The 27,649-nt window shown below is 46.7% G+C and overlaps 1 protein-coding gene across 1 annotated transcript in view; it reads left to right on the top strand.

Moving 5' to 3' along the window:
- Window positions 1–547: 547 nt before the first annotated feature.
- The window catches only part of LOC129693032 (inhibitor of carbonic anhydrase), a 32,768-nt gene continuing 5,666 nt past the window's right edge, over window positions 548–27,649 (top strand). The window contains exons 1-12 of the mRNA XM_055629584.1: window positions 548–719; window positions 3,158–3,266; window positions 5,520–5,681; window positions 7,162–7,309; window positions 9,078–9,133; window positions 14,043–14,221; window positions 15,681–15,852; window positions 17,207–17,349; window positions 19,157–19,247; window positions 20,415–20,471; window positions 23,029–23,184; window positions 25,622–25,763. Coding sequence (XP_055485559.1) covers window positions 636–719; window positions 3,158–3,266; window positions 5,520–5,681; window positions 7,162–7,309; window positions 9,078–9,133; window positions 14,043–14,221; window positions 15,681–15,852; window positions 17,207–17,349; window positions 19,157–19,247; window positions 20,415–20,471; window positions 23,029–23,184; window positions 25,622–25,763 — 1,499 coding nt within the window. The 5' untranslated portion in view covers window positions 548–635. The remainder of the gene's footprint in view (window positions 720–3,157; window positions 3,267–5,519; window positions 5,682–7,161; window positions 7,310–9,077; window positions 9,134–14,042; window positions 14,222–15,680; window positions 15,853–17,206; window positions 17,350–19,156; window positions 19,248–20,414; window positions 20,472–23,028; window positions 23,185–25,621; window positions 25,764–27,649) is intronic.

Below are 27,649 nucleotides of genomic sequence, written 5' to 3'. Positions count from 1 at the left end.
AAAAAAAAAGTGTTGCGGTAAATATCTATGTGCATGTATTTTTAAGTCCCTGTTTTAAATACATACACATATATGCATATATATGTCTGTGCATGTGAGTGGAATTGCTGTCATATTGCTAATATCTTTTGGGGGGTGATTATATATATGTAGAGAGTCATTAAAATGGGACCTGAGGATTCCCTCGAGGAAAGCAGCCAATTCGGTTTGTGGATGACACACAGTTTTGGTGTTATTTTTTAGCATTAAAATATTATTTTTAGTTACACACACACACACACACACACACACACACACGTTGGGGAAGTTGTGCACAACAGAGGCCTGAAGAGGGTGCCAGATCCCCTAGGGCTGGGGTTACAGGAGGCTGTGAGCTGGGAACTGAACTTGGGGTCTGGAAGAGACGAATGCATACTTAACCACTGCACCGTCTGAGCCCTGGGTCCAGCTCCCTTAGTCAGCATCTTGTCTGGTGTTTGATCCCTTCTGCCAGCAGAGGAAGGTGAGTGTCATCGGCCCCTGACAACACCAATATCTCTCACCTAGGCCTGTGCCTGGCTGCTCCTAAGAAGACTATACGATGGTGTGTTGTGTCAGATCTTGAGGCAGCTAAGTGTTCCGGTTTCCGTGACAACATGAAGAAAGTCCTTCCTGCAGATGGTCCATCTGTCACCTGTGTGATGAAGACCTCTTCCCTGGAGTGTGTCAGGGACATCTTGGTAAGTCGCCGCTGTCTGAAGGAGAAGAAAGTTTGCAGGGTTCCTTTTCCTGTAACTTTACAGTGCAGGGAAGAATACAGCTGTTTGGCTCTCACCAGTAGTAAAAGTCACAATCTTGATCGAGAAACTAAGACAGGGTTCGAACTTGGCTGTGACACAGCAAAACATAGTACCGAATCAGGAGAATCATTAAATACTCAAAAACAAACATGAAACTCTCTGTATGTAGACCAGGCTTGCCCGGAACTCAGAGTTCCTGTTCCTGTCTCCTGGGTGCTGGGACTTAGGTGTGGAACACCATACCTGGTGGGCTTTTAATCCTTAAGTACAAAAAGCTGTTTTGCTTTTGTTTTTTGGTTGATTGTATTTTCAAGACAAGGTTTCTCTGTGTAATCCTGGCAGTCCTGGTACTCTGTAGATTAGGCTGGCCTCAAATCACAGAAATCTTTCTGCCTTTGCCTCACAGATGCTGGGATCAAAATGTGCTACACAGCCACCCAGCTAAAGCTGTTTGGGTTTTTTCAACATGAAATTTGCCTTTGTGTATGTGCAGGCATGTGTGTGTGTGTGTGTGAGAGAGAGAGAGAGAGAGAGAGAGAGAGAGAGATAAACAGTGGGATAGTCTACAGAGTTGGATTTGCTATAGCCATTTGTCCTTATTGCAGAGCAGGTTAGACTATCTAAGACTTGTCTTTTTTTGCATCTGATATTGGAACCTGAAGGGGAAGGACTCAGGAAGGGAAGAAGTGTGAAATGGAAAAAAAGCCATCATGAGCTGAAGTCCTCAAGGATGGTTGCAGCTCATGTCAAGTCCTTTCATACTGCTTCTCATTTTCTTCCTGTCTTCCTTCTTTCTTTTTTCATATTTACTTATTTTTATTTTATGAGTTTTGCATGTATGTCTGCATACCGTGTGTATGCCTGGTACCCAGTACCCACAAAGGTGAGAAGAGGGCATTGGATCCCCTGGAGCTAGAGTTATGGGTAGTTGTGAGCCACGGTGTGGGTGCTAAGAACCCAGGTCCTCTGCAAGAGCAACAAGTGGCCTTAGCCACTGAGATACCTCTGCAAGCCCTCCCTCCATCACTGACATTGGTGATGCTGACAGGCTCACAGGCTTAGTGACCTCGTTCTCTTACCTTTCATATTAAATAATCCTTCTTCAAGTTAATCTGAGTTGGCTTCTGATACATGCCTTCAGCAATGTCCCAAGTTATACACACCGATATATTATGTAATGCATAATATATTATATATGGATACATATTATAAAATAATTATGGTACAGAATTTGTAAAGTCAAACAGCTACAGATCAAAAACTGTTTTCTTAAAGGTTTCATCTGTATCGAACATGTGCTGACTCTTCTCATTTCCATTCTTTGAACAACACAGTGTGACAACTGTTTATATAGCTTCTGCCTTGGGTTAGCTTTCTTCCTAGTCTAGAGATGGTGTGAAATATAGGAGAGCAGCTGCACAGGTCGTGAGCGATGCCACTCCATGTCCTATTAGGGATTCGAGCCTTTGTTGACTTTGCTGTTGCAGAATGTTGGAACAAATCTCCCTCAGACACTGAGGACTGACTGTACTAAAATACATTCTGGAAAAAAAGAAAAAAAAAACAAATTACTTTAAAAGTCAATCTGTAAACTGAGTCTGGTGACGCAGGAATGCAGTTAACTGGGAAGGTGAGATAGGAGCGGTTGCAAGCCTGAGGATTGATTGCTCAGGCTGTAGAATGTGAGTTTGAGTCCAGCGTGGGCAACTTAATTAGACTCCATCTCAAAAATTTAAGAAGTAGAAGAGGGATAGAAATATTGCTCAGTGATAGAGAAGTTGCCTAGATGTACAAGACTCTAAGTTCATTTCCCGGTGCTGAAAAAAAAAAAAAAAAGAATGTCAATTACTGAGGAATAAAAAGAATGACTTGCATTGTGGGTAGGAAATGACCCAACTTTATCTTAGGGGGGCTGTGGAGTTTCTGCTTCCTATGGGGAAGAAGGACCCCATGACTGACATACCCCTGACACCCAGATGTGGAAGATGCAACGTGAGCTCTCATGTATGGGAATATTCTGCAGGTCATGTGTTCACTCGGCAAACACATATGGACATCTGGACCTTCTAGGTGCTCATGTATGTGATGAGATTACCCAGGGAACAGAACATGTGGGTGTCCCTACTTTCACAGACCTTGCATTTCAAGGAGGAGGCTAGTAAACCAAACGTCGGTTGGCGAGGGGCTAAGGAGAAACTCAAAACAGCATGCATACGGTGGTAGCTTTTTGCTTTCAGCCCTTGACAGCTTCATGGAGCACACAGGAATGGGGTGAAGGAGCTATGGAAGACTCCTTGGAGCCAGAGTCCCTAGCAGGACTCTAGGAGAGTCATCTCCAAGGATGAAGTTTCATTCATGTGTGGTCACTTGTCTTTCAGGCCAACAAAATAGATGCTGTGACTATTGATGGAGCATTGATGGCTGAGGCTGGCCTGACCCACTACAACCTGAAACCTATCATGGCAGAATACTATGGGTCAAAAGATGGTGTGTTCTCCCTGGGACCCAGTATTGTTGCTGTACTTTTTAAAACTATTTTATTTACGTTTCTTATGTCTCTTCTTCCCTTCTCCACCCCATACCTCAACACCAGGTAGGAGAGAAAGGTTAGTGAGGAGAAGGGGCAGAGTTCTCTTTAAAGCTACTTCCTGCTGGTTAGGGTTATTGGGTTCCTTCGGGCAAGTCCAATCTTTGTTTCAGGATATCTCCAACTTCTTGTCAAACTGCATCAATAGCAACCAGGAGCAGCAGGGAGGAACACTAACATTCTTCTTCCTTGGAACCCCCTTTCTCTCTCTGAGCTCTGATATTTCTTTAGTATAATTTTTTTATTTATTACAATTTATTCACTTTGTATCTCAGCTATAGCCCCACCCTCCCCCCTCCCAATCTCACCCTCTCATGCCCCTCCCCCAGTCCACTGACAGGGGCAGTCCTCCTCCCCTTCCATCTGACCCTAGTCAATCAGGTCTCTTTAGGACTGTCTTTTATAGCCTTCCTCTGTGGCCTGGTAAGGCTGCTCCCCCATCAGGGAGAGGTGATCAAAGAGCCAGCCACTGAGTTCATGTCAGAGACAGCTCCTGTTCCCCTTACTAAGGAACCCACTTGGACACTGAGCTGCCACAGGCTACATCTGTGCAGGGGTTCTAGGTTATCTCCATGAATGGTCGTTGGTTGGAGTATCATTGGAGTATCAGTCTCAGAAAAGACCCCTAGGCCCAATATTTTTTGGTTCTGTTGTTCTTCTTGTGGAGCTCCAGACCCTTCCAGGTCTTTCTATCTCCCCCTTCTTTCCTAAGATTCCCTGCACTCTGCCCAAAGTTTGGCTATTAGTCTCAGCATCTGCTTTAATACCCTGCTGGGTAGAGTCTTTCAGAGGCCCTCTGTGGTATGCTCCTGTCTTGTTCCTTGGATATTAGACATATAATATAGGATAATCATATTAAAAAGTCTGTACACCCAAAGAAGCTAAACAAGAAGGAGGACCTTGGGTAAGATGCTCAATCTTCATTCAGAAAGGCAAATGGGATAGACATGGGAAGAAGGTGAAAACAAGGGCTCTGATATTTATTCCTACTCCAGAGTCCTCAGAATTAAACTATCTGCAGTTGGCAAAGAGCCCTCCTCAGAGGCCGCACAAGGCAAATAGTTTGCTGCTGTGGACAATCTGAATCAGCCCCATAACCCACACCTGAGATTAAAACAAAAACATGTTTACATAACATAACTGAGGTGTTTGTTTATTTGTTTTTAATTCTTTTTTTGAGACAGGGTTTCTCTCTGTACCCTTGGCTGTCCTGGACTCGCTTTGTAGATCAGGCTGACCTTCAAACTCACATCGATCCACCTGCCTCTGCCTCTCTGAGTGTTGGGATTGCAGGCATTCGCCACCATGCCCAGCTCTTTCCCACTCTTGTCCATTACTTCACTCAATGTGTGAGAGCACAGCCCAGCTCAGCCTGACTCTAGATTGCAGGTTACTGTTATGTTCTGGGGACATCCTCATCTCTCATACCTGCACTTTGTAATTGAGCTGTGAGCAGAGAACCCAAGGAGGAAAAAAAAAATCCACATAGAAGCAGCAACAGTACAGCAACTACAACTGGGAACTAAAGCTTGTGGTCCCCGGAACACCCACAAGTCCCGTAACAGGGGGTTGATTCACTCTAAGCCTGAGTGACTGGCAGAAACGAAACAAAACACAGCAGGATGGCTCTAGAGGTTTCCTAACCTACAATGGACCGATGCCCTGATTAAAGCCATTATGAACTACAAATATTCTAAGCCCAGATGCTTTCAATACAGCTGGTCTGGCAAACATCCTAGCTTAGCAATGCTGTGCTGTGGACTAGTGTTTGTCCCTGTCGTGGTCCCATGGCTGACTACACGCCGTGGCTTACTGTCTCTGCCCAGCTTCAGAAGAGGGGACCACTGTGCATTTGAAAGACCAAACTGAAAATTCAAAGGATGCCGCTGGCCTTTGCACCTACCATAGAGTAAAAACCTCACAAGTCTATCTTGTAAGTCAGGGAACGTCTGTAATATTCATTTATTGCCTTGAAAAGGGGCATGTCTCTCCTCCTGTCAGATAAAGGGTGTTTTTCACTTCTTTCTCTGCCCTTCTTGCTAGCGGGTGGTGCAGGGCCCAGGATCTTCTGCTGTTCCACATGTCCTGGAAGGTTAGTTGTAATGATGCTGTTTCTTTTCGGCTTCTCTCTCTCTCTGTGTGCTCCACCGCAGATCCGCAGACGCACTTTTATGCCGTGGCCGTGGCAAAGAAGGGAACCGGCTTCCAACTGAACCAGCTCCAGGGCAAGAAGTCCTGCCATGCAGGCCTGGGCTGGTCTGCTGGGTGGTACGTTCCCCTCAGCGTACTGCTCCCTTCTGGCTCATTGCAAACAGGTGAGACTCTGGCTGGGGCTGGGTGCCCTCAAGGGGCTCCTGCACTGGGTGGTTCTGCGTGGATTATGTTGGGATTACACCATATGTCAGTCATTTGTCTTGCTGCCGTGAAAAGCACCCAACGAAATCAACTTCAGGAAGGAAGGGCTTCTTTGGGCTCAGAGTCTGAGGAAATAGTTCGTCACGTCATGGTGGGGGTGTCATGGCTGCAGGATCTTGAGGCACTGCTGGTGCTTAGCTTGCTTTTCTCTTTTATAAATTTTAACCCAGGACCCCATCCCGTCAATGGTGACACACACATGTTCAGCGTAGATTTTCCCTCTTTGGTTAAACTTTTACGGACACAGCCTCATAGACACACCCAGATGTGTGTTTCCATGGTGATTCCAAATCCAGCTGAGTTGATCATGCATGGGAACTGCCACTCAGCCACTGACAAACATGTGTCAGAGCAAGAATGTGCAACCAGCATCACATCTGTCGGTAGAGGTGCTTCTGTTTCTCCGAGCTGTCTGTCTCCCCGGGAATCACAGCAGTTTCTCTTGGCAAGGGTATCCTTGAAAGCCCCCGAGGAAGGTTCTCTGGGGCTCCCAGATATATTACCGGCTACCCCGCCCCCAGGCTTCCATGTATTAATTCCAGGGTTTGGAACATGGGCAAGGACAGGATGGCTGGCTGATGCCGGGACATCCGGGGGGTGGGGGGCTCCAGGCTTCTTGAGCAGTTAGCATGAGCCACAGTGAGCCCAGACCTGTTTAGCCTTTGAAGAGGATTGCCGGATTCTACACTCTGCAAAAGTGTACCGTTTTTGAGCTGTCAACCTCTGCAGGACTCAAGTTTTCACAGGGACAGGGACAGGTAACTGTGGATCTGAGGCACCTCGGCCTCCAATCCAGCCATGTATGACCTTTCTATGGGTGTCCACTTGCTGTGGAGACAGACGCCACTGGCCATCTGTCTGGGCAGCTAGGCAGCGGCTACTGGCTTGCTCCTCTGCTGACTCACCAGCATGCGGCATCATAGCCTCATCATAGAAGGGTTGAAGTGGGGTGAGCTCGGGCATTGTGAAAAGGCTACAAGGTGGTGACTGGTCTGCAGCAGTTCCTGCCTTCTTCAGTGTTCTTCCTGGCCCTGTAAAGTGCTCGTAAACTGACAGGGTGCATGGCACTGGTCACTCCTTGTTTCCACGTGGGCCAGCAGTTCCCACACACCCTGCAGCAGACAAGTCAGGAAGCGTTTCCGTAGGCTTGAGCCCTGGGCTCAAACACACAGGGCCCTGGGCCATCCATCCATTCACTCTGGCTCGGGCAGTGTCCGCTACCTATGACAGACTCCCTGCATACACTCTCACTTCCTAGGAGCAGCCCTGGGAGATGGCCACAGATTTAGGCTCTCCCACAGGGTACTCTCTCACAAATATGCACAATCTGAAGGCTTTAGCCAACTCACACTCTGTGGCTCACGTCTCTGTGTTGAGCAGCAGTGGCCACGTTCTTCTCCAGTAGCTGTGTCCCCTGTGCGGATGGAAAGGCATCTCCAAGCCTGTGCCAACTGTGTGTGGGGAAAGGGACAGACAAGTGTGCCTGCTCCTCCCGTGAACCGTACTTCGGCTACTCTGGAGCTTTCAAGTAGGTGAAAACCCTTGCTCTCAAAGTAGGGAGTCTATTAGCTACTTTTCTATTTAAAAAAAAAAGTATCTTAATTTATTAAAAATAATTTTTATAAATATTTTATAATTAGTCATTTGTATTATTTAATAATGTATACCTTGTTTGTGTTATTTAATAATGTATAATTATAAATGATTATGTACTTGTGTTTTGCCTGCAAGTGTGTCTGTATGAGTGTGTCGGATCCCCTGGAAATGGAATTACAGACAGTTGTGAGCTGCCATGTGGGTACTGGGAATTGAACTCAGGTCCTCTGGAAGAGCAGCTGTTGGCACTAGTTTTTCAAATGCTGCTTTATTTGGGGGTTCCTTAAAGCTTGTATCTCCCTTCCAACCCCCAAACCACAGGTAGGGGGAAAAGAAGGTTGTAAAGGAAGGGGGATGTAGCTCTCTTTACTTCTTCCTGTTGGGTAGGGTTGTAGGATTCTTTTGGGGGGAAATATCAGTATCCATCGTCAGGAAATCCAGAAGTCCAAGTAACCAGCAAGCCAGCAAGAAGTCTTCCTCTGACTCCTCTAAGCCACCACCCCTTCTTCCCCTGGGCTATCATACACATACCCCTCAAAGTCCTCAGAATTCAACTAATTACAGCTGGCAAAGTGGCCCTCTCAGAGCCCGCAGGAGGCAAATGGCTTGCTGCTGTGGACAATCTGAATTAACCCATATCCTCACACTGAGGATTAAAACAAAAACATGTTTACCTCTAAAACAAGCGGCCAGCGCTCTTAACTGCTAAGCCATCCCTCTAGCCCCTTAGTTACTTTTCTTATTACTGTGACCGAACACCTGACAAAAAAGCAACTTATGAAGGAAAGAGTTTTATTTTGGCTCATGGTTTGGGAGGATACAGTCCATCATGATGGCGAAGTGGTGACAGGAGCATGAGCTAGCTGATCACATGGATGGGCAGGGGATGCTGGTACTTGGCTCACTTTCTCCTTTTTATTCAATGCTAGGCCTCATCCCATAGGACAGTGCCACCTGAGTTTAGGGTGGGTCTTCCCACCTTAATTAGCCTAGAGACTCCCTGACAGGTATGATCCTAGGCTCGTCCTCACCTATGTTATCTGATCCAGTCTAGTTGACAACTTGTATCAGTCATCACAGAGAGACAAAGACACAGGATTAAACAGGCCATACCATTGGCAACCAGATCAGGGTCCAGAGTCCCTCTTTTTCCTAATCATCCTGAAAGAACAATCTTTTTTTGGTGGGAAACCTACTGCCTCTCCAAAACTGGGGCCATGACATGCTAGTCTTCCTGGTAACAGAAGTGCAGAAATGACAGGCTCATCTCTGGGGACTGGGGTCTGCAGACACAGGCCTCAGGAACCTTTGATATTTTGCCAGTGTCTTATCCTTGATAAGAGAAGAAAGCAGATGCTCAAATAGGAGCAGGACTAGCTGGGTTTTTGAGGCTATCCGATGACTCTTAGAACGCCAAAACCAAACCACTTGCTTTGAGCTGGTCTCTAAAAGAAAGTGAGGGTCTTGTTTGCTTCATCATCCTTCTGTGACGTTGGTTTTCAGGCCTCCTGCCTACTTCAGGGCTCAGCGTGGCTATGAGGGTCAAAGGCCTCAGATAAGGGCCACTGCCTCTTGGAAAACATGGACTCCTGAGAAGCTCTGAGCAAAGCCTCAGCAGACCCTGAGGGGCAATTGCACAAGAGCCAGGTGAGGTGTGTGCACCTCCCCTGAGTGCCTGACCTTGGTTGTCCTGTTTGCAGATGTCTGGAGGATGGCAAGGGGGATGTGAGCTTCCTGAGGCATCTGACACTGTTTGGTAAGTCTGGAACAAAAAGGGTAAAGCAGGCCCCAGCCTGGCCAAAGGCTCTGGCTCTCGTCTCCAAAGGTTTGTTGTTTTTAACCTCTAGCCAATGTTGATATTGAGATGGTGATACCACGGGAGAGATTTTATGAGAGCATTTCCATCATTTCTACACTGCTTAGGGCTTCATTGCTCTTCTTAGTGCACATCTGTCTCCTGCTGACCACCCCCACATCAGGGACCCGCCCTGCTCCTCCCCTGCTCTTTCAGCCAACCTGCCGACCCTCTATTAATCTGGTGAATACAGTGTTGGGACTGTTATTTGCTACTTACCAACTATTGAAAGAAGTTGTTTCTGCAGTGTCCGGCATTAACCTGAGAGCCTTGTATGCACTAGACAAATGATTTACCCCTGAGCAACAGCTTCCTACACACCTTATTTTAAAAATCGAAAACAAAAATAACACGACGAACCTTTTCACCATTTGGACAATTTAGCTCAAATAAGCAAAGCAGCATTTTTAGATAAATTAAGATTACATATGCTGGGATTTTGTGTGTGTGTGTGTGTGTGTAAATTTTGTTTGCTTATGACCCCAGCACCTCATGCATACTAGGCAAACACTCTATCACAAAGTTACAAAGTTACAAAATCACAAAGTTAGATTCCTAAATCTTCTGTTGCTTTTCATTTGTTATTTTTGGTCATTTGAGACAAGAGCTCACTGTTTCCCAGATGGTCTTCAAGCATTCTGAAACCCAGAAAGGTCTCAAATTTCCTACCTGTCTGCCTCAGCCTCCAGAGCAGCTGGGTTTACCGGAAAAAGCTACTAGACCACATTTTTGGTTTTATAGCCAATTAAATATCAGGTACTGTGAGAGTAACTTTTATTTGCCTGGTTCAACTATTGTCTCTGTCTGCTAACCTAGACCTAGTCCTGAAAGCTTCTAGCCTCTATACAATCTAATCTAAGGCTAGAATGTTTTCAGCCTCTATGACTTACTGCTTAATAAGCTCATCCTTTCTTGATCTTACTGAGCTGTGGGCTGGCTGGTTCAGCTCAGTTGTTCTGGCTCAAACTCCCCTTCCAGATGATTTATTCAATCTAGTTTTTCCCTTGGCCTCTAAATTGCTCTGCTTGGCCTCAAACTAACTCAAACAATCTACTCTAATCTCCTGGCTCATTCGGTGTTTGCTTGAGCTCTGTCTGCAACTTGTTTCCCTATTACTCTCCCAGTACAACTGCTTCCTCCCCCACCCCATTGCCCCTTAAGTAGCTTTTCTTTCCTCTTTCTTCTTGTGAGAGTTGGGTATACCCTATTCTGTCAAGCCTTTCCCTGATTCGTCACTGTTTCTGGCATTCAATTAGACATCACTTTCAAACATGGGTACTTCCTTCTACAAACTAACTTTACCTTCATTGTTTGGAATTAAAGGCACATACTTCCACACCTGGATCTATATCAGGCTGGCCTTGAACTCAGATCTGCTGGCCTGTTATCTCCTGGACTAAAGATGTGCTTGTGATCCAGCCAGATCACACAGACCTAGAAGGTCTTTGGATGTGACTTCTTGCCAAAACAGCCATGTTCTGAATTGAAATTCCTCTACAAGGCACAAACACATTGAGCTACTCGAAATGTTTAAAGCTCAAATGTATACCCACCCATGTGCTAAGGTCAGTTTTCTAACAAACACTTCCAGGAAGTTTTCAGGTCCTCACAGTTTACCCTAGTCTTAGTTACAACCCAAATGCCTTCCGCCATGATGGCATGGTGATGCCAGTGTCCTCTGTTCTCTTGCTCAGCCATTCACTCTTCACCTTCTCATCACTGCATGCCAGCCAGGTGTGACGGCTAGTCTTATGTCAGCTTGACACACAAACTAGAGTTATCTGAAAGGAAGGAACCTTGATTGAGAAAAATGTCACTATCACATCCAGCTGTAAGGCATTTTAAAATTAGAGACTGAGCCTGGTCCATTGTGGGTGGTGCCATCCCTGGGCTTGTAGTCCTGGGTTCTATAACAAAGCAGGCTGAACAAGTCATGGGAAGCAAGCCAGTAAGCAGCACCCTTCCATGGCTTCTGCATCAGCTCCTGCCTCCAGGTTCCTGCCCTGTTTGGATTCCTGTCTTGACTTCCTTCAATAATGAACAGTAACATGGAAGTATAAGCCAAATAAACCCTTTTCTCCTCAAATTGCTTTTTTGGTCATGGCATTTTGTTGCAGCAATAACTAAGCTACCTGGTATGTTAGCATTTTGGATATTGAAAATCAAGTTTTGAATCTAAAATCCAAATTTGGAAATTGCAAGTTGGAAATTTTGGAATTTGGGAAATTTGGAAATCCTATTATCAACAATTCTCATGACTAAGGCTATTTTTGGGTGTCACCTTCCAAAACCAAGTTGTTCCAAGTAGCTATGCTCTATGGCCCTTGGATGTCTGTGTTACTATGGTTGTGCCAGTGGGTGGTGTCTCCTAGCTTTCACCATGGAGATTTAAAAACACTTCTCTCTGGGAAGGAACAGGCTGTCCCAGACCATCCTGGCTTACCTTTGCTGAAGGTCATTTTCCCACAGTAGTAAGGCTTCCTCTTGCCTTCCCAGGAGAGCTTTCTGAAGTACTCCAGGTGGGATATAAGTGATTGCTATAAGCCAGTGTCTGCCGCCACTAGTTGGGCCATCTAGTGAGCAAAATGGAAGAGCTTTTTTTCCCCTGAGGTTCTTAGAGCACATGAATTTTTTTGAATTTAAATTTTGATGTTACGAAATCCCCAAAAATTCGTGGTCTGGCAAGGTGGCCCTTGCTTTTAATCCCAGGTCTTGGGAGACAGGAGGATGTCTGTGAATTTGTGGCCAGCCTGGTCTACATATTGAGTTCCAGGCCAGCCAAGGCTATATACTGAGATTCTGCCTAAAAATAATTAATAATTAAAAGGATTCGCTTCTCTCTCTATTTTTCTAAGTACTGGGATTGCAGATGTGTGGTTCCTTGTTCAGTCAGTCTTTTTAAAATGCAGAGATTTTAAGCGTGTTTTTGATATTACATACTGAATTTAAATCATAATGATCCCCAGAATCCAATGATAGCCTCCTGTATCAGACTTTTAGAAGAGCCATTGTACCTGGCATTTACTCTGGAGTGATAGCCTTGAAGTAATCTCTTGTAAATAATCAGTGATTGTTGTCTGAGATTTATGGGGTTGCTCTTTCTTGGGAATTTCAGAACCTTAGCATAAGCTCAGTCATAAGACATTCCTAGCAATTCCTTGTAATGACTGTGTTTCTTAGATAATGGTTCCCTGAGACAACTCCTAGAGAGCTGGTAAGAGATTTTGGTGTTCGGGAATTGACTTGCTAACCAGCTTTTTGTGTAACAAAAATAAAAAGCGCTTTAGTTCATTGGAGCTGATCCCCTGCTGCTGAGAAGCTTCAATTCATCCCTCAGTGCCCCCCCCTTCCAACATCATGTGTAACTCACAGCCCGTCTCTTCCCTCCCCTTCTTTCTCCTCAGGGCTGATCAAAATGAGGGCTTCACACATTTAGCAAGTGCCATGCCACCGAGCTATGGACCCTCAGCCCTCTTTTTACTCTTTTCATCTTGGCACATAGTCTCACTATGTCGGCTAAGCTGGTCTTGAACTCACTTTATTGCCCAGGCAGGCCATGGAGTTGCAACCCTCCTACCTCTCTCAGCCCTATGAGCAGCCGGGATAGGCCTGCACCGCCATGCCCACTTCTCCCTCTCTTTCAGAATGATACTTTTATTAATCCCAATGACTGCCTGTATTCACATTCCAGGCCAGCCAATACAAAGGGCCCCACACTGGGTGGTTTAAGCAACAGACACTCATCATTTCCTCCTCCCAGAGGCTGGGATTTCAAGATCAGGGTGTTACCAGTGTTTGTTTCTTCTGAGGACGTGAGGAAGAAGCTCCTGTGCTGTTCTGGCTGGGTGGCTGTCTTTGGTGTTCCTTCACCTGTCTATACGTATCACCATCTGACATCGTGTTTACAGGGCAGTCTTCCTGTGTGCACAGCTCTGTCCCAGTTTCCTCTTTTCATAAGAACACCAGCTGAAGCCCGGTGTGGTGGCTCTCACCTGTTATCCCAGCACTCTAGGAGGCAGAGGCAGGAGGATCTCTGTGTGTTCAAAGCCAGCCTGGTCTACAAAGTGAGTCCAGGACAGTCAAGGCAACACAGAGAAACCCTGTCTCAAAAAAAGAAAAAAAAATACACCAGCTGTATTGGCATGGGAGCCCACTGTATTCCACTATGGTCACATCTTAATGGCATCCTAATTCAACATGAGGTCACACTTTGGAGACACTGCAGATTAGGACTTTAAGTATGAATGCACTGAATCCATAACAGCCAAATCAACACAGTGGCAACCAAGGAACCTTTACGCCTGCAGAGTTCCCTGACTGGGACCCTGTGTCTCCTTCTCCCCCTTGGTTCTCTTAGTGCTTTCCCCCAACAGGCTCGGTCTCTGGGGGAACTTGGCTGCTTTCGTGGGGGACGTGAATGGCCCCAGCACGGAAGCATCACTGAGGCTTTCTTCACGTCTACAATGTGGCTATTCCGTGTCCCACCTCCTTTAGGTTGGGGAATGGCGTGTAAAGAGGCCTGGGCACCAGTGAGCCCTGTGCAGTGTTGTGGTGGGTTATCGCCGCTAAATGTGTTTGCTCTCACAGATTTTCGTTTTAGAGCCTCGGGGATATGGGCAGCTCAAGGGTGCCTTGGCCGGCCATGGTACCCAAGGCTGTGCGATGCTCTATGAGACTATAAGCCTGTTGTTTCCCTGATGAGTTGTCTGCCCTCTCACCTGTGTAAAGTGTGTTCGGAAAGGCTGTGGTGGTGGGGAGGGGTCAGCACAGCCCCCGGCTCAGCCTGCTCACCCGGACTTTCCTTCCTCAGAGGTCCTGCCCCAAAAGGCCGACAGGGACCAGTATGAGCTGCTCTGCCCGGACAATACCCGCAGGCCAGTGGAGGAATACAAGCAGTGCTACCTGGCCCGGGTCCCTTCTCATGTTGTTGTGGCTCGGAGTGTGGACGGCAAGGAGGACTTGATCCAAGAACTCCTCGGAGTGGCCCAGGTACCCACTCCTGACATCCTTTTCCCAGCCTGCAGCTCCCTGCTTCAATGGGGGGATGGGGGATAGGATTTCCTCCTTGCCATCTGACCACACTAAGGCTAGAAATCTTTGCATTCATGACACAATGGATGATGCTGGTGCTCACGATCCCTTTACCAGCAATCTACCTGGTGTATGTTTACTACAGACAGTAGGAGCAATAAGGACCATGTGATGCTCATCACCGACCTGCGGGCTAAAGACTTTCAGAAGCACTTTCTGTCTCCTTTCACTCCTTTCAGTTCTGAAGAGTCCTCTCCCGTCGACAAAGTGTTTCCCTTATGACCCCTCACCCTCCTTTCTTACCCTCCCAAGTGCTGGGATTATAGACAGGTGCTATCACAAATAGTGAAGGCAGTCCTTTAAAAGAACACCTGGGCAGGTGCTACTAAAGGCTGCAACCAGGAATAACTGTGGCCCAGGCACAGGAGTCACAGGCAAAGGTCACTTGAGGTATTTTGGAAGCCTGAAGGGAAAAGTTTAATTCCCATAACTGCTTCCTTAGCAACAAGCCTGAGGTAAAAAGGAAGCCCAGGATACCTGACCTCCACCCTGGTGGCAATGGTACTGGAGCATGGCCACCAGGGCAGTCAGTCAGGAAAGAGGCAGCCATTGCCCTGCCCATGGGAGCACACAGCAAGAGCACTAGTGGAGATGGACAGCTGTCTGGCAAGTGACCAACTCAGATCCTTTTCTATGGGTCTGGAGGTCAGCTCCTTACAGTTTCCCTGAGTCTAGATGATGCAGACTAGATGGAATTTGAGTAAAACTGTCCCTGACAAGACTTGTTAGAAGCCCTGGCCACTGTCTTCGTGCACAAGCTGTCTCCCTTTATTAAAATTAAATTTTAATTTTTAATTAGTTAATTAATTAATGTAGAAGGTATTGAAAAAGCTTCAGCGAATGCCTGTAATTGCAGAACGTCCCCGACCCTCCTGATAGGTGGATACATAGATGGATAACAAGCTAGTTAGAAAGATAATAGATAGGTAGATAGATACATAGTTTTTGATGCTGTGAGCTGTATTCCAGTAAACCTATCACTGTTCTAATATATATGTCATATTATATATATATATATCAAAGCCAAGCCATTGTAAGTCAGCAATCTGTATATTCAAATATAGGATAAAAATTAATGAATAGATTAAGTACAATAAGAGAGTAACAATTAATAACAAAATAAAACCGTAGACTAACAAAGCTATTTAAAATGTATTGCTTTTTTTGGAACTTTCCATTTAGTATTTTCAGAATGCTGTTAACTGCTGGCAATTGCAACAGCAGGAAAAAACTATGCACAAGGATGACTGCACGGCTCCTCCTTTTCCTTTCCCCTTCGAAATTCGGGTTCATTTTGTCTTCACTTTCACCTTCGTGTCAACAATGCTCCTCCGTTCCTTTTCCTGCCTCCAAACAGGAACATTTTGGAAAAGACAAGTCATCAACATTTCAACTCTTTGGCTCCCCTCTTGGGAAAGACCTGCTGTTTACTGACGCTGCTCATGGATTTCTAAGGGTCCCGCCAAAGATGGACATCAAGCTGTACCTGGGATATGAGCTTTCTTCCGACATTCAGAATCTACAGAGAGGTATGTCAGATGCAGGAAGAGATCTGCCAAGCTTCAGCCACTGGGTGAGGCAGAGGCTGTGGACTGAGATTTAGCGGGAGGCTGTTGTTTCTATCAAAATCTCAACCAAAGAAGACTGGAGAACCAAATGCTGGGGTGAAAGCCTGCTGGCTCAGGGAGGCAGGGAAAGCACCCAGTCGATCTTCCTTCTCAGCTGACGTCCCAAAAGATGCAATGCTCCTTTCCCGTGCATTCTCAAAAAAAAAACCCCTCAAACTGAATGTCCCTCCCTTCTCCATCCTGTGCGACTCTCTATCCATCTTTCTGACTTCCTCTTACTCTCCATGGTTTTTTTCCTATATCATTCCCTGCCAATGATTGCTTGCTCCACCTCTTGACCTAGGGTTAACTTGATTTAATCCTGTTCACAATATTCAAGCAGAAAGCTCTTAGAGTAAAGGAATGTGCTAGGGCTGAGCTACACAACTTGAAATAAGTTTTTCCAGTGGTTCACAGTGTGATTAAATATCCTACAACAGGCAGCTGCAAGTTTCACCTAACCTTATTGGCCTACGAAGCCCACGAGAGCTACTCAATACACTGGGTTTATGAGTAGATGTCCTGCTAAGCCAGGAGAAAGACCTACATTATTTAACGACAAAAAAAAAAAAAAAAAAAAAAAAAAAAAAAAAAAAAACATTATATTGATGGTGGCCCTAGGGCTTGAGCTCAGAGGACCTTCCTATTATGGGCAATTTAAAGCAACCGTGGCTCTGGCTTCTTGTGTTAACTGAGTCCACTGGCGCAGTGACAGGTCGGTCCATCCTAAGCTGACCAGGTAACAAGATCACTCTCAGGAGCAGAGCTAGAAAGGCAACTCAGAGGCCTGGAGTGCAGCGCCCCGCTCCCCATTCCACCGGCCTCGATGGCCCCCTTCTTTGCTGCTTCTCTGTTTCCACCCTCCATTTAAGCAAACAGTAACTGAGCATCGATGAAAGAGCAACTGCAGTGTCAGATGTGAGCTAGCACACTGGGCGAGCAGCAGCGAAGAGACCGTCAGAGCAGGGCACGGGACTGCCACGGGCTGCACGCTGGATGGAAGTTCTGCAAAGGAAAGTTCCAGAAGGCCCAGCTTCGGGATGGAGAGCTGAGAAGCTTCCCTGGGGGAAGTGACATCGGGACAGAGGGAAAAGTTCTGCCCTCGCTGCTTTTCATGGATACCTGGGTCTTCACTTCTAGAGAACGACAGGCAGCCAGGAGTTGTGGCAAGGAATGGCTCACACCCATTCTTTGCCATCGCTGATGCCGTTAGGCATCCTGTCTGCAGCGATCTGGTGCTTTCTTTGGGTCCTTGGATCAACTCTACACATCCTAGGTTTGGCAGACTCTCAGAGGGTGAAGTGGTGTGCCGTGGGTCAACAGGAGAGGGCCAAATGTGACCAGTGGAGTGCTGTCAGTGGTGGCGCCTTGGCATGTGTTACAGAGGAAACCCCAGAGGATTGCATGGCTGCCGTCACGGTAGGAAGTCCGGCTTCCTCTTCTGGGCTCCCGGTTTGGGGTAAACTCTTTGGCACTAACCCATAGATACAGATTTTTTTTTTTTTTTTTTTTTTTTTTGATTTGTAGTTTCCTCAGTCTGTCAGTTGAGCACTCTGGATATTCTCTGGTATAGTGTTATGTTAATATTTATTATTGAGAGTCTTGGGCACAGCAGGTACACTTTCTTCGATGACGAAAAGTTCAGTTAAAATGTGTTTTTAATAGCTGCTGATCCAGGCATGTAATCCCAGCACTTGGGAGGTGGAAGAAAGGATCAGTTTAAGGCTATCCTTGGTTGCAGAGTAAGAGTGAGGCCAGCCTGGGTTACACGATACCTTGTCTCAAACAAATCCTGCATGATATCCCACTAAATATTTCTGCCTCAATTTACCTAGCTAATTTATAATTTTTATATTTGAGTTATTTAATAATTCCTTTGCTATCACACATGTGGGATTGAACCTTTTTATGCCTGTAACTGTCAGTGTTTCAGAGTTCATTGTTAGTATTAATTAGCTAATGTTTCTGTAGCTACTTTCTACATGTCATGTAAAACTCTCATTAGCTCTCTTGAACCTCATCAAAAGCCCACTGGGTACTTCTCAGTCCTTGTTTTACAAATATAAGAATGCACATGTCCCAGCATTTAGGGATGTGTGCTTTGGAATAGCCAGGAGGCTGTATGGTACAGTGGCTATTGTAGGAATTATACCATCTATCAGACAAATTATTTAATGTCTCTTTGCTTTGGTTTGCTAATTTATCAAATGACATTTTCTGCATTATCTGACTTTGTGAGGCATTTGTGAGTGATTCACTGCCCAGTGCTTAAATATGTTTGTTGACAGTGTGTCATTCACTTAATTATTTTACTTTATTTTTGAGAGTCTTTGTTGTTGTCTGGTACTGGGCATTAATTAAGTTGAGGCCTTACTTCTCACTGAGCTGCTTCCCCAGGCACCTCGCAATGCTGGGGAAAGAGCCTGGCTCAGAATACCTTTTTCCTGCCGTGGTTAGCTCTCCGATTTCTACAGCAGTTAAGGAGTCAAAAGAGAAACATATATATGAATGAGAATTGTTGTTCTTGCTATTTGTCACCAAGTCTCACTCTATATCCCTAGCTGGCCTGGCACTCATTAGGTTGCCCAAGCTAGCCTTAAACTTGTGGCAATTCTCCTGCCTCAGCCTCACCAGTGCTGGAATTACAAATGGAGCTACATTTCATAAACTTTTATCTCAGTGATCTTATTTATCAGCTCACATAACTATCAGGATACTTCAGTTACTCTATTTGGAATATTGATTAAAATGCCAATTATGAATGAATAACTTAATGGCGATTAATTATTTTGTTAATTATTTATAGGAACTATTTTTGCACTGTTGTTATGAGTGTGGTGCTGATGGGATTGGGGGGGTGGGGGACAGATTTGGACTTCATTGGTTAAAAGAAAATATTTTCCATGAAGCAGATTAAATATAGTACCTGAGTCTGGCCATGAGGGTTTCTGAATTAAGTGACAATGGTCACAAAGAAAGTGTGCTCTGGGCATGTCCTGGGGCCTCTCCCAGGAGGACACAGGGATGTCCAGAGAATATGGCCTGAGTTGGGCCATGTCCAGAGACAGGTCTGGTTTTCTAAATTTCATATTTCCAAGGCAGATTTGGGAGTGTCACAGTCTGGTTAAATAAGGATGCATGAGAGGAAGCTCACCAGATGATGGCTGAGGGCCCGTGGATGGAAGGCAGGTGCACAGTTCACAGTTGATTTCTTTCTTAACTTTAGAAAGGAGAAGCAGATGCTGTGAGCCTGGATGGAGGATTTGCCTACATTGCGGGTCACTGTGGTCTGGTGCCCGTCCTGGGCGAGAACTACCGTGAGTGAAGGATGGGGCTCCTCTGTGTTTCTCCCTGGGCCATGGGCACAGAAAAGTGAAGAAGTAATGTCATTTTCTGATAGGATGATAACTATTTTTTTGCAGCTTAGGGCCTTTTGAAGTAGAATCTTCTACTCCACAGTCAGAACCAGCTAAGTTACAGATGTGGGCGTTAGGCATGTTTCCAAAGGTTTTAGGATCAAGGACTGGGGACCCCAGCAGCCATGACAAGCTAAGCTTAGACCTCAAATACACCAATTAAAGTGAAAAATCAAAGAGCAAAGAGAGAGGGAGAGGGACACAGACAGAGAAAGACTTATTTTATTCAGCATAGCCACATGAGGAAGAGGAAGAAATTAGAGGCATCATGACTCCCAACTCCATCTTCAGGATTCTAATGTGAAGGCTCAGGTTTAAACAGAAGACGAGACATGCATGGATGAACAATCCTAGTCACGGTGTGGTCTTACCCATCATTGCTTTATCATATTGTTTGGCTTTAGTCTCCCCGGCAATGTGGTTCGACAAGTGTCAGAACCGTATGAAACCTCTCCCTGAGAGACAAAGTCTTCCTTGGCCTGGGAGTAGTAACTTGAAGTCTTTCCCTTCCCCAGAATGAGACTCCTGGAGGAATTCCAATTCCTTGGGGAACTACTGTTTCTAGAGTCTGACAGCTAAAGTGAGGGGAACACATGTCTTCCAGTATCTTTGCCACTTTAGGATGGTTATAAGCAGAAAGAGTACAAAATCATAGCTCTTGTTATGGCTAGAAGGATACTGGAGGGCATGCGGTGGGGAAGAGCCATCACAGTGCTTGTCAAATAACCCTTGGTTAGACTTGCGGCTAGCACAGGGAGAAGTCATACCCAGATAGCTATTTCAAAAGGATCTCTGTCTATATCTGGGACGAGCTGTCTCTCTTTCTCCTCCTCTTTAATGGGCATCTGATTTTATTTTGTATCTGTTTGAGTGTTGAGATTCTGGGATGGAACCTAATGTTCTAGGAGCAACCCTCAGGAGGAGGAGGAGAAATGGGCTGCAGAACTTTTGCCAGTTGATAAGCAGCCAACGTTTCTCATCTATTCAATCTCAGTTGAGACCGAGACGCTCACAGCTTGGCTAGAGTAATGTGAGAGTTTAACGCAAACCATCAGTGTTTCTTTTCAGTGTCTACACATGGGAGCGAGAGGCTGCGGTCCAAGTGTGTGAATGCACCTTTGGAAGGTGAGTGAGTCACCTTACCCTTGGGAAGAGGGGAAGGTAGGTCTTAAGCAGTGACATATGCTTATTGGTCTTGAAGAGGACCCAGGTTTGATGCCTAGTACTGACATCAAGGGGCTCACACCTGTTAATTCCAGTCCCCTCTTTGGTGCCCTCTTCCAGCCTCTGTGAGTACCTTCATGAGATACTTTCACACAGATTCATGCAGGCACACACGCACAGACACATAAATTTAAAAAATAATAAAAGTCAAATTTGTTAGAGTTGAAAATAGAAGCCTGGGTTCATTGTTGAAAAACAAAACTATCCCAAAGCAGCCATAATAATTGATGTCCTCAGGATACATGACAGTCGGAAGGATTTCTGTTAGCATGGCACCTGTTTATTCTTCTCAGCAACCTTGTAGAAAGGACATTATTACTTCATGGTATGTAGATGGGGACACTGAGGCCCAGGGACTGGGTGGTTTCCCAGAGGCACACAGCTAGAGGTGGCAGTCAATGAGCTTGAGAAGAGTTGAAATTAGTGGGTCCCCTCCATCCCCAACTCCTTCTGACACAGCACCATGTTTCTGTCAATTGCCCATCCTTGCTCCTGGGGCAGGAGCCATGTGAGCACTTCTAGGACAAGGTGAGGCCTTATGAAAGAAAAACATCCCCAGGGGCTGCTGAGGAAGAGGAAGAAAATAAGAACCACCCTGTGGTTAGCTGGAACTTACCGACAGAGAAATCAGCCTGGTCTTTAGAGCAAACCTCTGCCAGGAGATAAGTTCTCTTGCCTGGCATCTCTCCATGGATGAAAGAGTTTATGTCTCCCTTGAAGGATCAGTCTTGAAAGCACATAGACCATGGTCCTTGGGTGTGGCCTCGGGACCAGCACCACCACCATCATCTGGGAATCTGTTGGAAATAGTTCCTTGATCTCTTCCTAGTCCTACCAAGTCACTCACTGGCTGAGGCAGGAAGTCTGTTCTGTTGGATTTAATGAAAACTAAGGTTTAGAAATCCACCTTGACAGCAGGGTGTGTTGTGCATGCCTTTAATCCCAGCACCCAGGAGCCCCAGGCAGGTGGAGTTCGAGGCCGGCCTGGTCTACAGAGGGAATTCCAGGATAGCCAGGGCTACACAGGGAAACCTTGTCTTGAAAAAATAAAATGAATAAATCCACTGTGACATGGAGCCTCAAGGTGAACTTGAGGGCTTACTTAGGCACAGCAGAGATCTGGGGAGCTGAGGGTTTGGCTCAGTGTTGCACAAGCAGCCTCAGGTGGTCTTTGTCCCTGTTCAGCACCAGGTCAGAGAGGCCCACAGGCCATGCAGCAGCTGAGCCTAATCTCCCTGTGAGACAGGACCCTGAAGCTCTCCACTTTCGGTCTTCATGGAGGGCTAACTTTTCATCAGCCATGTATTCCAGTCGGATCGTTTACGGTCAGAAACAATCTGCCTGTTTCAAGAGGAGTTCAAATTCCCACAGGCTGCAGTCACATGCAAACGCAGGTCAACCCTGCAGTTCAACAACTGCCGGCCGTGGTAGAGACGGTTCAGCCTGAGCATGGACAGAGGGTTCTCTGTATTTAACCAAGTGTGCCCGTTATTTTCCTTGTTGTGGTAAAAGCGTCCTAAGGGAGGAAGGATTTATCTTAGCTTACAGTTTTAGGGGACACAGTCCATCATTGTGGTGAAAGCACAATGACAGGAGCAGCAGGCTGGCTGGTCTTGTGGCATCAGCAGTCAGAGAGCAGGGAGAAATGAATGTCAGGGTTCAGCCAGCTTTCTCCTTGAAGCCCAGGGAATGGTACCTGCTTTCCCACCTCAGTTAACCCAGTCATGATCATCCCTCACTGACACTCCCAGAGCTTCATCTCCAAGGTTGCTCTAGGTCATATCAAGTCAACTGTCAACATAAACCATTGCACCAAGTCTCTCTGTGTGTCATCTCTTCCTGTCTGTCTCTACTATCTCTCTTGTCTTTCCTCCCCAACCTTTTTAGTCATGGTCTTTTGTCACAGCAGTACAGCCCTAACTAAGACAGGGAGGAAAGGGTTGATTCAACTTACACTTCCACAATGCAATTCATTGCTAAAGGAAGTCAGGGCAGAAACTCAAACAGGGCTGGAACCTGGAGGCAGGAGTTGATGCAGAGGCCATGGAGGGTGCAACTTACTGCCTTGCTCATCATGGATTGCTCAGCCCGCTTTCTTATAGAACCACCAATCCAGGAGGGCACCACCCACCATGGGCTGGACCCTCCCTATTGATCACTAATGGAGAAAATGCCTGACAGCTGGATCTCATGGAGGCATTTCCTCAGCTGAGGCTCCTTCCTCTCTGATGACTCTAGCTTGTGTCAAATTGTCACAGAACCAGCCAGTACAATTGGCTATGCAGTTTCTACACAAGGGATGGAACAGTACAGACCATGGAGAAACAAAGCTTACATTCTCCTCCACACAAAAATGCCATTAAATGTCCCATGGGAGGGGGCACATCAGATCCCGCTTTTGTCTGCTCTGCTTCTCCAAATAGTAAGGAGCATGTGTCTTGGTGTCTCCACTTGCAAGGTTATTATGTTGTGGCTGTGGTTAAGAAATCAGATGTTGGCATCACCTGGAACTCTCTTCGAGGCAAGAAGTCCTGCCACACAGCAGTCGGCACTTCGGCAGGCTGGAATGTCCCCATGGGTTTAATATACAACCAAACTGGGTCTTGCAACTTTGGTAAGTGTGTTCTGGAGGTGAGAGGGTGCCTTCCTTATGCTTGTTCCGGAGTTGGGGTAGGGGGAATTCAGTTCGGTGGATGGAAAGGACTGTCCTAAGTGGGTATTTGGTTCAAGGGCTTGCCAGACAGAAGGTGAGCCCCACCCTTCTCCAGGTAGCTCCTCCCCCTTCTCCACGCCCACTTGCCCTTGATGGGCATGTATAGCCTTGAAGGCAGACCTCAGGGAAATGGCCCTATCTGTTATGTTTTATGAACAGTCCAGGGAATAAGCAGGGCCTTAGTAGTGTGTAAGTGTGCTCACACCTGTCATTTTCACATATAAGCTGAGTTGACAGCTTTCACACTTGAAGCCCTTTCACGTTCATCCCGCTTCCTCGGCGCTCTCAGTGGTACATAAGATTCCTTTCCCTTCCCACTCGACAAATCCTAGCCTGCCTGAAGCCTATGGCCTGCTCTCATCTGCCCTTGAACAGCAAAACCTGGCTGGAGAAGATCAAAGGACAAAGGTGCAGTCATTGCTCTGGAAAAGCCCACCCCCACCCCCACCCCTGCCACTGGCCTCAGTGGGCCCCATCCCCCACGCATACAGCCGTGCCTCACACTTCAATAACTGGCTCAGCATCTACACACCTCAAAACACACCCACCTGCCTCCTTCCTCAGCAGATGCCCCAGGCAGTAGGCACCACCAGAAGACAATTGAAACCATCAGCATCCCACTGCTGAATCTGTGGGCCTCCTGACCTGCCTCTCCTCAGCCTCCTGCATGCCCCTGGGTACCACCTACTTCTTCAGAGCCTCAGACTCTCAGCTATTTGGCCTTTCCAACAGGGTTTTTTTTTCGACTTGTTAATATGCTCAATGTCTTCCATCTTTAAGAAGATTTTTCCTGCAGCTCCCACGCCCATTTTCTTCTTGGCTTTCCTACCAGATCTTAAAAGCACCGTGGGAGCCACACACTTTTCACTCACTCCTAGACTTGCTGCTGTCTGTCTTAGGTATCATGCCATGGAAATGATTCTGACGGAGAACCCCTCCCCCCAGTGTCCCCAGTTGCTCAGTTCCTAGTCTCCCTGCACCGTCCTGTCAATTCACCTTGAAACACTGTTCCCTGGCTTTTGCACCATGCCCCAGTTTGGTTTTTCTCCTGCCTCTCCAAGAGCCCATCCTTTTCCAAACTGGCTAAGAAATAAGGGTTGGATAAAGCAGTTCTTTCTCCAATCTAAGGCCAATCCCTAAACACTCGCATCCAAGTGTGGCTCAGTCATCATGGCTGGGATACAAAATTGGGTTCTTGGTATGCATTGGGTAAATGCTGGCTGCTAGTGCTATCATTGTGGCGAAATTCTCTTATCTGTCCCTCAATACCCCTGTCCTGTACGGGGAGAGGGATGGACTTGTGTGAACTCTCAGGCTGGTCCATCTCCAGCTAGTCCCTTTACGTTGTCTCTCTGGAATCTTTTCTTTTATTCCATAAGGTTCTTGTTCCTTTTTTAAAAATTAGTTTCGCCAGGTGTGGTGGCGCACGCCATTAATCCCAGCACTCGGAAGGCAGAGGCAGGAGGATCTCCGTGAGTTTGAGGCCAGCCTGGTCTAGAAAGAGAGTCCAGAACAGCCAGGGCTATTACACAAAGAAATCCTGTCTCAAACAAACAAAATATAGTATTGTATGCGCAGTACATGTATGTGTCCATTGGGTGTGGATATGTGTATGTGTATGTGCATGTGTGTGCCTATGTGAGGAGTCTAGAGGTAGTAGTATGTTCACAGCTGATCTCCACATTACCATTACTGTTTGAGTAAAGGTCCCTCTACGTAGCCCTGGAAGTCCTGGAACTCACTGTCTACACCACACTACGAATTTACAGAGATCCAACTGCCTCTGCCTCCCAAGTGTGGGATTAAAGAACCCCATCTTATTTTTTTGAGACAGGCTCTCTCTTTCTCTCTCCCTCACTTGTTTTTTGAGACAGAGTTTCTCTATATAGCCTTGGCTATCCTGGACTCACTTTGTAGACCAGGCTGGCCTCAAACGAGGCTGGCCTCGAACTCACAGAGATCCACCTATCTCTGTCTCCCTGAGTGCTGGGATTCCAGGCATGTGCCACCACAGCTGGCAGACAGGTTCTCTCTCACCAGTTTGACCAGGCTGGCAGCCCAGTGAGCCGTAGGGATCCACCTGTCTCCACCTTCCTCAGTACCAGAGCTGGAGACTTATGCCACTTACATCCAGCTTTTACGTAGGCGCTGGGGATCTGAACTCAGGTCCTCTTACTTGAAGGGCAGATGCTTTTGCTGACCGGGCCATCTCCCCAGCCCCTTAGTAATGTTGCCAAATAACCAGCGGTTGCTTGTGTCACAGGCAGCCTTAGGAACAAACCCTGGGGCTTTCCTGCCACCACAGGAGGAGCTGACCCTGGCTGTCCCTTCCTTGCAGACGCCTTCTTCAGTCGCAGCTGTGCCCCGGGCTCTAATCCTGACTCCCAGCTCTGTGCTCTGTGTGCCGGTGGTAACAGCCCAGCCCACATGTGCGCCGCCAACAGCCATGAGGGATATCACGGCTCCAGCGGAGCTCTCAGGTTGGCGTCTGTGCCTTTCTTTCTCTTGGCCTCACCCCGTTGACCCCTTCATCTCCCCATCCTTTCATCATTCCAGCATCTGGGTGTTGCTTTAGAAAGGAGCTGGAACTGGAGAACAGAATTACTGAGATCCCACTGGCTCTCCAGGCTGATACTCAGTCATGTTCTCTAGAGAGTGGTCCCCTGGCCCTGCTGCCTGAGGGCAGTTCAGGGACCCCCAACAGGTGACTGTAGGTAAGGCGTGGGCCCTGTTGGAGTTCAGCTGTCAATCACGGGAGAGACCCAGACACCTGCTTCCTACACTCAGCTCGAGGGTATCTTTTACAGTGGATCTGTCTAGGCTCCTCCACCCATGCAAGCAAAAGGAGAGCACTGGGTGCCAGGTGCCGCTCTGCAGGGAGGCGTTACAGCCAGCAACAGCGCACACCGTCCTGTCCACCCCCAGGCCCAGTGGAGGAGAGGACAGTAATCACACAGCTGAGCAAGTTCTTCTCACCTGTATATGCTGTAGAGGAATCAAGGGGAGCCATGTGTTACAGAGCTTTCGATCCTCGTAACAAAACACCTAAGACAATCAGCTTGTTAGGAGAAAAGGTTCATTTTGGCTCATGGTCTTAGAGGTTCTAGTCCATGTTCTAGTAGAACCAATGCCTCTGGGGTCCAACCGTCCCTTTCAAAGACAGGCCTCAGTGATCTAAAGATTTCTTACAAGGACCCATCTCCTCCTGCCTTCACCTCTAATACCATCACCCCAGAAGCACACTCTTTCTTAAAAGTTAAGTTTCAATTTTATTTTATTTTTTTTTATGTATGTATGTGTGTCCCCGTGTGTCCATGTGAATATGATCATGTACATACAGGTGCCTGCAGCTGCCAGAAGAGGTCATCAGATGCCCTGGAGTTGGAGTTAGGGGTGATTGTCAGCTGCCCAACATGGGTGTTCGAATTGAACTCTGGCCCTCTAGAAGAGCAGCAAAATGCTCTTAATCACAGAACCATCTCCTCGGCTTCCAGAACCAAGCCTTTAATAGCCATGAGTCTTTGGGAGATGTTCAAGATCCTGAAACAGCAGCGAGCGGTGTGGCAGTGGCCTGGAAGGGAACTGTTTTAGGAAACGTATATGAGGAGGACCTTCAAGAGCAGGAAAGCCCAAGAGCTAAATAACGAGAGGAAATCAGCCCGAGAGAATCTGGAGCAAGAACAATCCGTGGTTGAGTCAGCAAGGATGAGGGCATGGGTGTCACAAACCGTACTGTGGTAGTAGGGTCAGCAATTAGTTTGCGGACTGAAGTGTGGAGAAGGAGGGGTCAGCCTTGTGACCTCCTGGGTCAGTATGTGGTAGTCATGTCTACTGAACCCTGTAGACCTGGCTGAGCAGGCAGACTGAGTTTTAAGTATGATGATCCAGGCTGAACATGATCCATGTTCAGATTGAGGTACACGTGTGTGTGTTGGATAAGTAAAGGCTTTGTGATGCTCCAGAAAACTCTCCTGCCTCCATCCACACCAGTTGACTTCATCCTGCCCTCCAGACTTTTGCCTCTCTTACCGGTCATGCGTTAGGGACAACAATATCCGCTGAATGTTAAATCTAGGCTAAACTCGCTTGAATTTTCTTTATCTCATAAGGTGTATTGGCATTAGGCTTGGCCCAACATCAATACTTTTTGAAGACATTTCTATTTGATTATTATTTGTTTTGTATGTGTGAGTGCAGGTATCTCTGCTCCAGGATTTATCTGTCTGTCTGTCCATCCATCCATCTATCCATCCATACATACATACATACATACATACATCCACCTGCCTGCCCACCTGCCCATTCATCCACCCACCCACCCATCCATCCATCCATCCATCCATCCATCCATCCATCCATCCATCCA

The sequence above is a fragment of the Psammomys obesus genome, unplaced genomic scaffold, assembly GCF_907164565.1.
Source record: "Psammomys obesus unplaced genomic scaffold, mPsaObe1.curated_primary_1811, whole genome shotgun sequence".
NCBI classification, from domain to species: Eukaryota; Metazoa; Chordata; class Mammalia; order Rodentia; family Muridae; genus Psammomys; species Psammomys obesus.
This window is presented reverse-complemented; position numbering and strand designations above follow the sequence as displayed.